The sequence below is a fragment of the Rattus norvegicus genome, chromosome 12 (assembly GCF_036323735.1).
Source record: "Rattus norvegicus strain BN/NHsdMcwi chromosome 12, GRCr8, whole genome shotgun sequence".
Taxonomy (NCBI): domain Eukaryota; kingdom Metazoa; phylum Chordata; class Mammalia; order Rodentia; family Muridae; genus Rattus; species Rattus norvegicus.
The window spans coordinates 31,625,333-31,639,328 of NC_086030.1; the positions used below are offsets into that span (position 1 = coordinate 31,625,333).

Genomic DNA, 13,996 nt, shown 5'->3' on the forward strand with positions numbered 1-13,996 from the left:
ACTTGAAGGTGACTTCTAGCCTCTACGCACATGTGCACATATATGTATGCATATCTTCGTGCACACGCAAACACCCTGGAAGCCTGATTAAAGGATCTTTACCCTTTCTGAGAGCTAGCCTCTGCCATAGCCCCAGACAGCCCCTATTACCTGACTTCACTGGCAGGTAGTTTTCTCCCATACTTAAAAAAGACAATGAGGGCCAGGCATGGCGGAACATACCCGTAACCCTAATGTTGGAGAGGCAGACATAGGTAGATCCCTGTAACTCACCAGCCAGCCAGTTTAGCCTACTCAGTGCTCTTTAAGCCAGTGAGAGACTCTGCTTCAAAGAGAAGGTGGATGGTGCCTAAGGATGCCCACTGGCCGCCATACACATGTGCATACATGTGCGCATGCCCTTACAGAAGAATGCATACGCGCGCGCAGGCGCACAAAAGCTCAGTCTAAAAGTTCTCACGCATTGTGCAATGCACTCTCTTTTATCCTTCAAGTTAAGAGAGGCTAGCGTCTATGGACAGGCCCTGATGGTGGAGATCTGAGAACAGGTTGCCAGCCAGGGCAATGAGGCTGCCTAAAGGAACCTCAGCCAAGCCCTTCTAATAATCGCAGCAGGCATTTTGACAGCCATCCCCTGAGAGATCCAGAGCCAAAACATCCAGCTGAGCTGCTCTCTAATTCCTGATTTACTGAAAGTGTGAGACCTGCAGAGTTACTCATTGTTGTGGGCTCTGGTGATCGTGATGCCAAGTACCTCTGCCTCAGCGAGAACTGGATACCGGGCTCTGATTGAAAGTCCTGCCTGTCTCTTAGCAATGGTATCCTTTCTACAGTAGTGTCCCCTCCGGAATATCAGAGTCAGAGACTGGCCTTTCTGCTCCTCTTTCTTCTGCTAGCTTCAACCACTGCCACAGACCGAAACAGATACATTCGTGCAAGTGTGTCACCTGCACATGTGCATACGTGCACACAGCCCTCTCTTAACCTCCGAGCCCCAACCCCCTACCCTTCCCACTCCCCCCATTCCAGCCACCCAAGCACGGAGGCCCTGAACTTCTCTCCAGGCAGGGATGGCTGCTGCCAGTGTTTCACACCCTTTCTCAAGCTGCCTCTCAGTGATCAAGTAGTAGAGCAGAGGTGGAGTACAGCAGTTGGATACTGACCATGCTCCTCTGTTTGCTGGTTGCTGTTCTGTGCTGGTGGGAGTAACTGCAGGAGTGAGAAGGAGCTGCATTCCAGGGATCATTTAAGTCTCAAAGCACGGGGATGGGGATGGAGATGGGGAGACGGCTCAATTGGTAACATGCTTGCCTTACAGGCAGAGGGGCCTGAGTTTGATAACCAGGTCTTCCTCTCCACGCACACACACAGACACACACACACAAAATCTAAACCAACCAAACCAAACCAAACAACAACAACACCTGTGTGTGGCAGCCTGAACTTGTAATCTAAGCAACTGGGGAAGCTGGAATAGGAAGATTCCAAGGGCTTGCTGACCAGCGAAGCCAGCTCAATCAGTGAATTCCAGGACAGTGAGAGTCCCTGCTTCACTCAAAGGTAGATGGCTCCTGAAGAAGGACATGTATGTGCGTGCATACACAGGGACAGTCACGCACGTGCAGTCACACAAAGGACACTTTCAAAAAGAAGTCACCTCAGGTGCAACTTCCCCACCCTTGGCTCACTGTGCCGTGTTCCAGTGTCTTCTCACTCCAGAGGAGGGAGAGCTACAGTATAACAGACCCAGAGAGCCTGTGATCATGCTGGCATGACGGAACTGTGCTAAAGAGAGTCAGTGTCATGTTAGAAAACACTGGTCATGGAGAGGCCATATGGTAAAAAATCTGGAGAACGGGGGCCGCCGTGTGGGATAGGGATATGATGCCTATAGTTCGTTCCTTCCTTCCTTCCTCTCAGATGGCACCAGGAAAAAGAACAGAGCTCAGGTGCCCTGTGGCATCTTCCTAGGCTAGGGCGGACCATGAAAACAGAGCACAGTATAGAAAGAACTCATGGTAAAGGGCAGATGGTGGGGGACAACTTGTCCTTTCCTGAACGGGCTCAACCTGGACGGGCTGAAGAATGGCACTGTTGTTTGAAGCCAAAATGTCTCCTCCAGGGTTATGGTTTAAATTCTCTGATGACTCCATTTTGGGACATTATGGGCTCTCGAGAAGACAAGTCACTAGAGTAAGATCCTTCGGGGATGTGACGCCTGACTCTTTCCCGGTTTCTTTCCTCTTCTTGTGCCCACTGTAAAGTGAGTGACCATCTCTCCTGTGTCACATTCTCCCATTGCCATATGAGGCATGGCAAGTCCCATGGCCGTGATGTGAACGTGGCCACCTGAATCCTCTGAAACCGTGAGCCAAGAGGAGTCTTTCTTCCTCTAAATTGTCTCTGTCATCTATTTTTGTCACAGCCAAATGAAAGGTATTTACGTGCTCATTGGCTATATGTTAGGTAAGTACCTGAGTAAGATTTGAGATGAGGAAAAGGTAATCGTATGCTTATCTATCTTAGGAAAGTGTATTTACTAAAGAGAAAACTGTTTTAAGAAATCAAGGGAATACTGTGTTTTGATGGTGTTTGCAATATTTTAATTTATTTTTTTTCCTGGTTTTTATTTGTTTCCGTTTGCTGTCACTTTGGTTTAGTTTTTTGCTTTTGTGAGACGGGGTCTCACCCTGCAAACTTTGTATCCCAGACTGGCTTCAAACTCAGAGCAATTCTCCTGCTCCAGTCTCCTAAGTACCAAGATCACAGGTCTGCACTCCTCTGCCCGGCTTCTGTAGCATTTTAGACGCCTAAGAAGAAATTCCATTCAATTGAACTCAATAACGTATCTGGCTCATGTTTTAAAAACAAAGATTAATGACCCATTCCCCCAATTCCATACCCATAAAATAATAGTCACATCTTAAAATGAGACGTGAAGTAAAAATGATTTAGTGGCACTCTTAATAATTAGAATGTGGGCATCAGTAATCTCCAACAAGGATTCACAAGACAGGACTGGCTGCAGATTTATAGAACTGGATGCAGGTCCTTAGATAAGACCGACATGTCTTATAAAGGGCAGGAGTAGTGTCAAGCTCCAATACAAGCTACCATCTACCCTGCCAGTGGGGAAGCTCCTGGGATTGTCAGGTTTGAGCTGGAAGCTACTGAGACCAAGATTACCTGTATACATACATACATACATACATACATACATACATACATACATACACACACACACAAATGCATACACACACGGAGGAAAAAAAGAGACATACTTCCTATCTCTCTCTCTTCTCCTCTCTCTCTTCTCCTCTCTCTCCCTCTCTTCTCTCTCCTCCCTCCTCTCTCATGTCATCAAAACTGTCATAGAAGAAATGAAAGCTAGCACGCTGTGATGGCTTCTGAACCAGTATGCAATCCTCACTTTCCCAGAAGACGTTTACTAAGCACCCTGAGCAATCAGGGACTACGGTAACCACACACCCCGTGACAGACACACACAAGGGGACCAACTCCTGTCACTAAGAGGACAGACACATCTGATCGGAAGCACGTCCTACAGAGCCCTTGGTGACTGCATGGCATAGAGCCACCACCTCTCCCCCCACCCCACTCCCAGCACGTCTAAGGAAGGCAGAGGTCCTCAACCGGTGGGATGGTGACCACTTTGTTGAGTCACATATCAGATATCCTACATATCAGATATTTACATTATGGTTTGAAACTGTTACAAAATTACAGCAATGAAGTAACAGTGAAACAATTTTATGGTTGGGGGGGTCACCACAACATGAGGAACTGTGTTAAAGGGTCAGTAGAGAGCCTTCCTAATTAGCATTAGGAAGGGTGAGAACCTCTGCTCTAAGAGGAGACCTCTTCTCTATCTCATGGAACTGAATTCTCTTCAGAACCCCTCTCATGCCTATTTGCCGATAGTGTTAATAATTCCCCCCAGTAAACCTCTTACCCAAAAGGACAACCTGCTTCACTGTTTCTCTTGAACCCCTACACTGAGAACTTTCAAGAGCTTAGCTCAAAGTAAGAATTATCATAGGCCATACCAATGTCCCCTTTTCAATGCCTTGAGGAGAAAGCCCTTTATGAGTCAGATGTGGAAGAATTTCACCTCCACAAATGCAAACTCTGTTCCAAGGAAAAGACGTGGGGAGACAGCTCAAACCGTAACAGAACATAGCATAGAGTTCAACTGAGAGATACAAATTCAAAAAACACCCATCACCCAAGTCCAGGAAGGTCCATTGCAGTCGGAATAAATACCCAACACTTCATAGTCAAAGCTAGTTGATCCCAGAAAACACGATACTGCCCGACTTAATCTTATGTGAAAATCTCACTTACCTGCCAGAAGATACTGTCTATCGTATTTCCAAGAAAACCATCTCGACCTTCGGATGATACCAGCTTGGGTCCAAGAATCGTCATGAATTCATCAAAATCTACCTGCCCATCTCCTGGAAGGAGAAAGAGATATATGAGTGAAAACTACCATAAACATGATCAATAGCCCCTGATGCATTTAACAACTCTTTTTCTCTTTGGCATGACCTAAATAAAATGAAAAGATCTGCTGATGTAACTGAGAATTGTTTAACGCTGTTCATTTTTTCCCCTGGTACTGGGAACTGAACCCAGGTGCCCAAGCATCCTAGGTAGGTGCTCTCCCACTGAGCCACGCCCCCAGCCCCTCACTGGGGGATCCTAGGCAGGGGCTCTCCCACTGAGCCACTTCCCCAGCCCCTCACTGGGGGATTCTAGGCAGGTGCTCTCCCACTGAGCCACGCCCCCAGCCCCTCACTGGGGGATCCTAGGCAGGGGTTCTCCCACTGAGCCACTTCCCCAGGCCCTCACTGGGGGATTCTAGGCAGGTGCTCTCCCACTGAGCCACGCCCCCAGCCCCTCACAAATCTGTGGGGCACTTTCTCGACGAATGATTTGTGCGAATGATGCCAGCTACTCCTAGGAAAGTGATCTGGGATGGCGTTAGAAAATAAACTGAGCAAGCCATGAGGAACAAGCCAGTAAGTAGCGCTCCTCCATGGCTTCTGCTTCAGTGCCTACCTCTAAGTTCAGGTTCCTGCCCCACTTCCCTTCATGATGAACTATGATCTGGACACGTAAGCTGAAATACCCCCCAACCCATGGGTTTTTTTGGTCACAGTGTTTTATCACAGCAATAGAAACCCTAAGACAGTATTCTACACTAAACCAAGTCCCCGGAGTGCCTCACTGGCATATGCTAAGTATTAACTTACCTCTGAGCCACATTCTGGCCCCTCACTAGAGGATTCTAAAGAATCATTCTACAGCTGAGCCATATCCCCAGCCCAGCCCCTCACCTGGGGATTCTATGCAAGTGTTCTGTCACTGAGAAATATTCCCAGCCTTCTGTTTACTTTGGTTTAGAGACAGGATCTTACTAACTTGTCCAGGCTGGCCTTGATTTCACTTTGTAGCTTAGGATGGCCCTTAGCTTGCAATCCTCCTGTCTCAGCCTCATGAATAACTGAGACGATAAGCCTTCCCGACCAACGTCCGGTTTGTTTTAAAATGTTAAGTTATCACAATGAAGTAGCAGTGATTGGTAAATTTAATATTATACATTTCTGCACCTCTTTTCAAAAGCAGTCTGTCAGACTTTGTTGTTGCTCAGGCTGGCCTCAGACTTGCAATGGAGCTAAGGATGACATTGACTTCTGATCTCCCCATCTCCACTTTCCAAGTGTCAGGATCGCGTGCGTGTGCCATCATGCTCAGTTTATTCAGTGCTGGGGATGGACCCAGGACTTTTGTACATGCTATGTAAGAACTCTATTGACCAAGCTACATTTCCAGCCCTACAAGTCTTGACCCTATCGTTTCCTCTTGTTCCTAAGTCAATCCTGTGCTGCTTTATTCATGCATACAAAGTGTGTAGGTGTGCACACCTGTCGCGTACATACACACTCACACACACTAGCTTAGCAGTGTAGCATCTAAGCTTTTATAAGTATGCACTTTGATAGTCACAGCAGGATGAAGTTCTTGATGAGACATTTCTCAGTGCCTTTCCCCATCATTAAGCAATTCATGACTGTATTCTACCTAAATGTCCAGCCACCCCCTCCTACTTAGCATGACCACACCTCCCGTCCGCTGCTTCTCTATACCTCAAATTGTCCAGCCATGTGTGACAAAAGTCACAACGTCATCCTTGAAACTGAACATCAATATAGTCATTATGTCTAAAGGGTTTAACCCCTTAAATACTTGTTAAAATTCTCTCTGTCGTTTCTCCAGGAGATGATTCCCTCTAACAAGGTTGGTGGGACAATGCTTCCACGAATCAATACTTGTATTTGAGATCCTGGCACCACACTGCTGCCTCTACATCATCTTCCATACGGTTTGAAATTACTGTACAAAGCAGATACAACACTGTTCTACAAACTTCAGTGATATTTTAACCCAAAACTAAGAAAACCACCTCAGTATACTTTCCAAGCCTGCCTCTTTCTCTTGTAGCCTTATTATCCCCACCATTGCATAAAAAGCAATGTGTTGTTTTCACCTCTGGTTCTATGTGCCTGCTGCTATGTCCCCCGAGGGATGTCTTTATCTATGATCTTCCTGGGGAATACCACCTTGTTCTCAGAGTAGGAACTACAATGCTGTTATTGTTTTATTGCTTCCTGGCCATACCTTATCTCACCAGGAAGAACCTGCCAAATTTTCTTTCTCATCAGTATTTATGTAGCTATTTGATCAGAATTGAAACATTCCCTGATGGAAGGAAGAGGGAGTTCACAAGACTCAGGAGACTCAGGAAACTCATAAGACCCAAGAAGCTCAGGAAACTCATAAGGCCCAGGAAGTTCAGGAAACACACAAGAATCACAAGGCCCCTCTCCAGTGGAGTTTTCAGTGTCTCATCTGCCTTCAAGTGACCTATGACACTCTATGTAATCCTTTACTTGTACTTGTATAAGTAACTCCTGTTAACTCATTGGTTCAACAAACTAGCAGAATCATTCCTTTGCTCTGTTATTGGTGCCTACCTGAAGTGAACAAATGTTTGTTCACATTATCCCAGGAAAAGTCCCAGCACAGTCTCCTACAACTTCATGTGCATCGGGACAGAACTTACCACCTTGTGATCCCGTCTGGGTTTGCCTTACTCCCCTACCCCCTGAACTCGATTATGGAAGGTCAGAGAGCAAAGCAGTTGTATGACTATTTCCTATGAAATGAGAAGTCTCTCCCGGAGAAAGGTTCTTTTTGATTAGGGGAAGTCAACAAAACTTACCAGGCACAGAAAGCCCCTAGAATTCACAAGATTCAAAATGCCCCTTTCAGCGTTACATAAGTAGCCACTATCGGGGGCAGAGCAGGTCTCCCACCTGTTATCCAAGTACAGGGAGCTCTAAGATGAAGCCTTTCTGAGTCATCACCCATGCTGGGCAGATTTTGGTGATACAGCTGCCTGTGAGTCACCCGTGCTCCTGTAAGCAATCCCAATATACCCACTGGTTCACAGAAGTAGACCACAGTGGAACCATTTCTTCGGTTTGTCATCTGTGCTCTATTTGGAGGCGAATAGACATTTGTTCATGTCTCATCAGGAAAAGTAGCCCCAGAAGGCATCTATGTAGACTGATTGACAGAACAGGTATTCAGAATATGCTTGGAAAATGAATAAGTTTTCCCTTGTTCAGTTAAGCATCAATTGGTTTTTTTGAGGCAGGGGGGTATTTTGTTCTGTTTTCATGCTAGAGCTGGTACTCACCAAAAAGTGTTTGTCAAGTCAACTTTCCAGGCCAAAGTCAACTCTCAGGGCATTGAGTGACCCCCAGCAAGTCATCAACATGGCGTTAGGAACCCTTACTACCATCTAAATTGGCAACACAACCAACAGCTTTCCACCTCTTTACCTAAGCTCCAGTAGTATGCCAAAATAAAGACCCAGAAATTAATCTACTCTCAGAGTGTCTGTGCTTCCAAGGAGCACTCGTTCAAAACCTATGCCCAGTGGCCAAGTAGATGTCATCATCAGGATGTCAATAACTCAGTACAGATTGTCTAGGAACACACTGCCTGGTAGATGAAACTCCTGGGAGGATCAGGGAGGTGAGACAAGCTAGAGGGAAAAGGAAGATTAATCTACCAAATGGGGTGGAGCAGTCAATGAGATGCTGAGTGGAAATCAATTTTTCTTTCCCTGTTTGACAAGATAAAGGAAGCTGGAAGTTCACCCTTGCTGGTATGCTACGAATATGCTGACAAACAATGACTTCGCCTTGGCCACTCAGATTAGCAAGTACCTCTGAATAGAAAACTCTCCAATGTGATGCTGGCGGAGACACGGGAGAGGATGACTTCCGAGGCATTCCTGGTGAATTTGTTCCCGAGTATAAACAGGAAGTTATCTATCAAGGTAGGAAGAGAAGAAAGAAGAAAGGGGAGGGGGAATAATGGGAAGCTGAAGAAGAGAAGGAAGGAGGACGGAGGGGGAAAGAGGAAGTGAGATTAAGCAAGAAAAGAGGAAGGAGAGGAGAAAGCAAAAGGAAGAGAGGAAGTAGAGAAAGAAGGAAGAGGAAAAGGGAGTTGGGGGCAGGGGAAAAGAATAGAAAGGAGGAAAAGGAAGGAGAAAGGACAAATATTAAGTAGGAGGGGAAAGGAGATAAAAAGAAGGATTTTAAAACACTGGATTCCTACATTCTCTACACATATACTGTGGAACCAGCTCACACTCTGACTCACCCATGACTAGCTCTCCTAGTGAGAGTTTTGGTTTCCTTAAAGACCCAGTTGATGAATAAATAAATTGAGGCCATTGATCATGTAGGGCAAGGCAGGGAGTAGGGAGAAAATCTTATCTCAGGCAAATAGTAGAAATTTAGGCCTTGATGTCACTATTAAAAATTAATCGTGTAAGAACAAGAGAGGGGATAGTGAAGAAACGCTGTCTCGATGGATGATAATAATAATTGTTTAGATTGCTTTAACTGCTTTGAATTGTTTTAATTATCAAAATGTGTGTGGTTGGAAGTTTGGTGGTTATGATATTAAAAGTCCTCTGGGAGAGAGGTCAGAATAGAGCAGGGCTAAAGAGAAAGGAGGCTGCTAATTTGAGTCAGTCTATACCTTTGATGATTTCAAGTTACTGGACCGAGGGTGTGTTGTTTTGGAAGAGAAGCTCTGTATTTGCCTTAATAGGAAAGAAGAAAAGGCTTTGGACCCCTTCCAGAGTGACATAGATCAGATACGAGCAGGGAAGACCCTCCTGAAGATCTTGGCTACAGAAAAGAAAAGTTTGAGAAAATCAAACAGGACTCATTCTCATACCTCTGACAGTGCTGAAGATCAGTTATAGTCTCCTAATCAAACTTAAGTTGTTTAGCATTGAGGAAGATGATGTAGATTTGAAAGGATGGTTTTCAGACGGTAACGCAAGTTAAAATCCAAACATAATTTAGGTATAGAATTGTAAACTCTTTAAATTAGGATAGATATTGAGTAATATATCTAAATTGATAAAAATTGATGGACTGGACACTATTAAAATATAGTATGTCTGATAGTTTACGTCACTGTTATACCTATGTTCAATGTGTAGCTGAGAGAAAAGGCCTTTTTAAATGGATGAAAGGAGGAATGTTGTAGATTTGATTTGATGCTTACATTATATTAATTAGGTTCCCAAATATTGCACAAGAATCCCACTGTAAGACACTGTGGGGCCCTGCCCCCAGTGTAAATAAAATTGCCAGCAGCCAACGGCTAAGCAGGGAGACAGAGGCAAGACTTTAGAATTCTCAGGCAAGGGGACCTAGAGAAGAAGAAGAATCACCATGCCAGGAGAAGAATAAGGTACAGGTTTGGGAACGGCAGAAGACAGAGCACCAACCATGTAAAAGCCGGGGAAGAGCAGCGCCCCCATTGGGTCTTGGGTAGCAAAGATGGGATATAGGTTTTAGAAGGTAATAACTCAGGAGTATTGGAGGGGAGGCGCTTATAACATGGAACTTTAGGAGTGGCCCAGCCATTGGACTGATTAAGGCATATTAAATATAGGCTCGCTCTCTCTCTCTCTCTCTCTCTCTCTGTCTCTCTGTCTCTCTGTCTCTCTGTCTCTCTCTGTCTCTGTCTCTGTCTCTCTGTCTCTCTGTCTCTCTGTCTCTCTGTCTCTCTGTCTCTGTCTCTCTGTCTCTCTGTCTCTCTGTCTCTCTGTCTCTCTCTGTCTCTGTCTCTGTCTCTGTCTCTGTCTCTCTGTCTCTGTCTCTGTCTCTCTCTCTCTGTCTCTGTCTCTCTCTCTCTGTCTCTCTGTCTCTCTGTCTCTGTCTCTCTGTCTCTCTGTCTCTCTGTCTCTCTGTCTCTCTGTCTCTGTCTCTGTCTCTCTGTCTCTCTGTCTCTCTGTCTCTCTGTCTCTCTGTCTCTCTGTCTCTCTCTGTCTCTGTCTCTGTCTCTGTCTCTCTGTCTCTCTGTCTCTCTGTCTCTCTGTCTCTCTGTCTCTCTCTGTCTCTGTCTCTGTCTCTCTGTCTCTCTGTCTCTCTGTCTCTCTGTCTCTCTGTCTCTCTCTGTCTCTGTCTCTGTCTCTGTCTCTCTGTCTCTCTGTCTCTCTGTCTCTCTGTCTCTCTCTGTCTCTCTCTCTGTCTCTGTCTCTGTCTCTCTCTCTCTCTGTGTGTGTGTGTGTGTGTGTGTGTGTGTGTGTGTGTGTGTGTTTGAGCAGGTGAGGAACTTGCACCACCATAGCTACTGGGGATATTGCAGTGGACCAATCACCTATTGCTACAAGGTTATGTGAATGGTTTTTGTTTTAACCCCAGGTGTCCACAGCAGCTAACTATGAATTGTCTCATGCTCCGACAGTGGTGTGATTCTGCCAGCTGAAGATGTTTATGACTGGAGTTCAGGGAACTCTTAAGAGGGTATAAAAATGCAGGAGCCCTGAGAGGAGGGAGGCTCTACTGTTCCCCAGGCTGCTGCTGCTGTTGCTACTCCCCTGCTGCTGCTGCCCCTGCTGCTGCCCCTGCTGCTACTGGTTCCTTTGACTGTAGTTTGTTAAGTAGTTCTGAGCAAAGAAAGGAGAAGAAGAAACTGGATATCCTGACCATGAAGATTAGACTGGTCCCAAGGATCTTGATGCCCCTAATCAGCAGAAAGTAGTCTAACGAGATCAATACTCCCCTTTTCCCTCTAACCCTTTCTCTCTCCCACCTAGTGTTGGAGAGTTGGAAGGGGATTGGGGTGAAGAAGAACGGTAGGTATAAGAATCAAATAAAATAGCCAAAAATTATGGCTACAAACTCTAACAATCGTAACGTCTTTGTGTTTCAGTTCAAAGGTGTAGATCTATTTGTATACAGACCTTATGAAATCTTAACTAAAATGTGTCCAACATGCCTGTTACTCACACTCCTTCTCAAGGTCACCATTCTCTCCTACTTGGAAGACTAGCAAGGGAGTTTGTCCATGATTCTCAGCCTGAGGAAATTAAAAATAAGTTTAAAAAAAATCTACCTTCCAACTAAGAGAGGAGGGACCACCTACTTATCTACCCCATGCAGAGGCCCAGAGGAGCAAAGCATTGTGCATCTCAAGGGCTCTCAGGAGTTCTGGTCCCGCTCATTACAGCACCAGGTACCCCTCACAAGTAGATGCTACTTTTGCCCAAAGGCACCATCAGAGCAAGAACTGACTAGCAGACCCAAAGCTTCTAAGATCTACCTTGGTCCTGGAAAAAAACAAGCCACCCATTTATCACTTAGAAATTGTGGTCTGGACAGAGGAACTAGAGACTAGTTACCAGATTCTAGAACTGGAGCTTAGTAATTAAAGGGTCAGCCTTGCAAGCATGAGGACTTGGGTTCCCAGAAAGCATGGCAACCTGCCTATAAGATAACAAGACTAGCTGATTGGACGAATTCTGGGTTTGACTGAGATGTCTGCCTCAATGAATAAGGTGAAAAGGGTGATTAAAAATAATTTAAAACATCAACCTTAGACTTTCATATGAATGAACAGAGAGTTGTATGTGCAACAACACACCCTCGCACACCCAGACATACAAGAACATGAAAACACACACACACACACACACACACACACACAGAGTAATCTAAATGACTGTCTCATGGACGGGGAAGATGGCTGAGTGATTAAGGGCATTGGTTTTCTTCCAGAAGACTTGAATTCAGCTAGCAGCACCTAAATCAGGTGGCTCGCCTGGAACTCCAGCTCCAGGGAATCCGGTGCCCTCTTCTAGACTCTGAGAGCATCTGTGTGCACATGCACAAGTGCACATAAAGATGCAAATACATATACTTGAAAAACAAAAATGTCTTTGTAATGATTAGCTCTTATCTCTGTAGGTGTCACTTAATCATTTAAAAGAAAGAGTAATAATAAGCAACAGGAGATAGTTGTTCGACATTATCTAATGTCTGGTATATGAGTATTATATAAATTTATTTCCACTCTGACACTATGAAGAATTCTCCTAATTCACATCTTACCAGTGGTAACCATTAGGCAAGAAGGGGTTAAAGCAAGGAGTGGAAAATGTCAGAGAACTAGCACATGGCAGGGGCAAGGGCTCAACTCAAACCCAATATTAACCAACCCTGCAGTAGAGCATGCCTGTCTGCATCAGAGACCCCAGCACACAGCCTTGATAAGGTTCATGTTTCCCTCCAAAGTCTGTTACAATGTGGTTTCCTCTCTTAGCCCCGAGGAAGGGATTTAGTGGGTAACTGGGAAAGGTGACCTTTGGGAACTTTAAGGTAAATGGCCACTGTCTTAACAGCCACATGTTCCCCAGATTGCCACTGTGCCTGCAGTGAGCATCCTTAGTCATCCTCACAGATGGTCCATTGCCAGAGGAGCCAGGGCACTCACACACAATCCAGCACACAACTTAAATTTCTCCCACTCCCAAAAAGAATTAGTCTGAGAAACAAGTCTAAACGGGGCAGAGTCACCACAAATAGCTATTAACGAATGTCCCCAAAGGTATGTGTGGAATTATTGAGGTTTGATCTGTTGCTATGCATTATAATGCTAAATACGCCCCACCCCCACCCCTCAAGACCTGGTTGCCCCAGAGATGAGAGTCCACATGTCTGCCCAAGTGACCTTGCCTCCTAAGTCATCCCTGATTGGTGAATACAGATGCCTATGGCTGGGCAGAATTGAGATAGGCAGGGTTTGGATTCTCTGGCTTGGGGTTTGAGGAGAATATCAAGGAGGAGAGAAAGGAGGAGGAAAGACACCATAGGTTAAGCAAGTTATGAAAACCTGGCCATGAGGGCTGGTCAATTGATGTTAAGACCAGCTCAGACAAAACATGGCAAATTATAATTCGGGTTTAGGTGCTAATTAAGGCTTACTATAAATATATAAGTTCTGTGTCTTTTATCCGGGAACTAAATGATCAAAGCAGGGTAGAAGCCCCTGATTGAGATTAAATATTTCTATAACATGGAACAATTTCTGGACCAGTCACCTTTTGTGAAATGCAGGAGTGACTACCCTTACAGGTTTACATGCATGTATATGGTATATGTGTACATGTATGCATGCTTGTGGAGACCACAGACTGACTTTGGTGGTCATCCTCAATTCATCTCCAGCTTGTTTATCTGAAGAGGATCTCTCACAGAGCACAGAGCTCACCAGTTCTGCTACAATGCCTGGGACCCTCCTGTCTCTGCCTCCCCACCGCTGGGATTATAAGTATATGCTCTTGCATTGGTGCTAAGGGTCCAAACTCTGGTCCTCATGCGAGCACTTTCCCATCCCAACTGAGCCACCTTTCCAAGCTACAGGAGGATTTTTGGAGGCGTTATTTATCAGCATATATTGCACAAAATAATAGGGTCACCATGAGATTTTTAGACACACATAACTGATTCTCTTTCATCCTCTGCTCCTCTCTTGCTGGTTCATTTTCTTTTCCCAAATAGTCTTCCTTCTGCTTCTATGCCTTGTTTTT

General features: G+C 45.2%; 1 protein-coding gene across 13 annotated transcripts in view; it reads right to left on the reverse strand.

The window, feature by feature from the left end:
- The window catches only part of Caln1 (calneuron 1), a 491,884-nt gene that overhangs the window by 177,369 nt on the left and 300,519 nt on the right, over nt 1-13,996 (reverse strand). For all 13 annotated transcript variants that reach the window (NM_001077201.2, XM_017598405.3, XM_063271556.1 and 10 more), the window contains 1 exon segment: nt 4,366-4,478. In NM_001077201.2, coding sequence (NP_001070669.1) covers nt 4,366-4,478 — 113 coding nt within the window.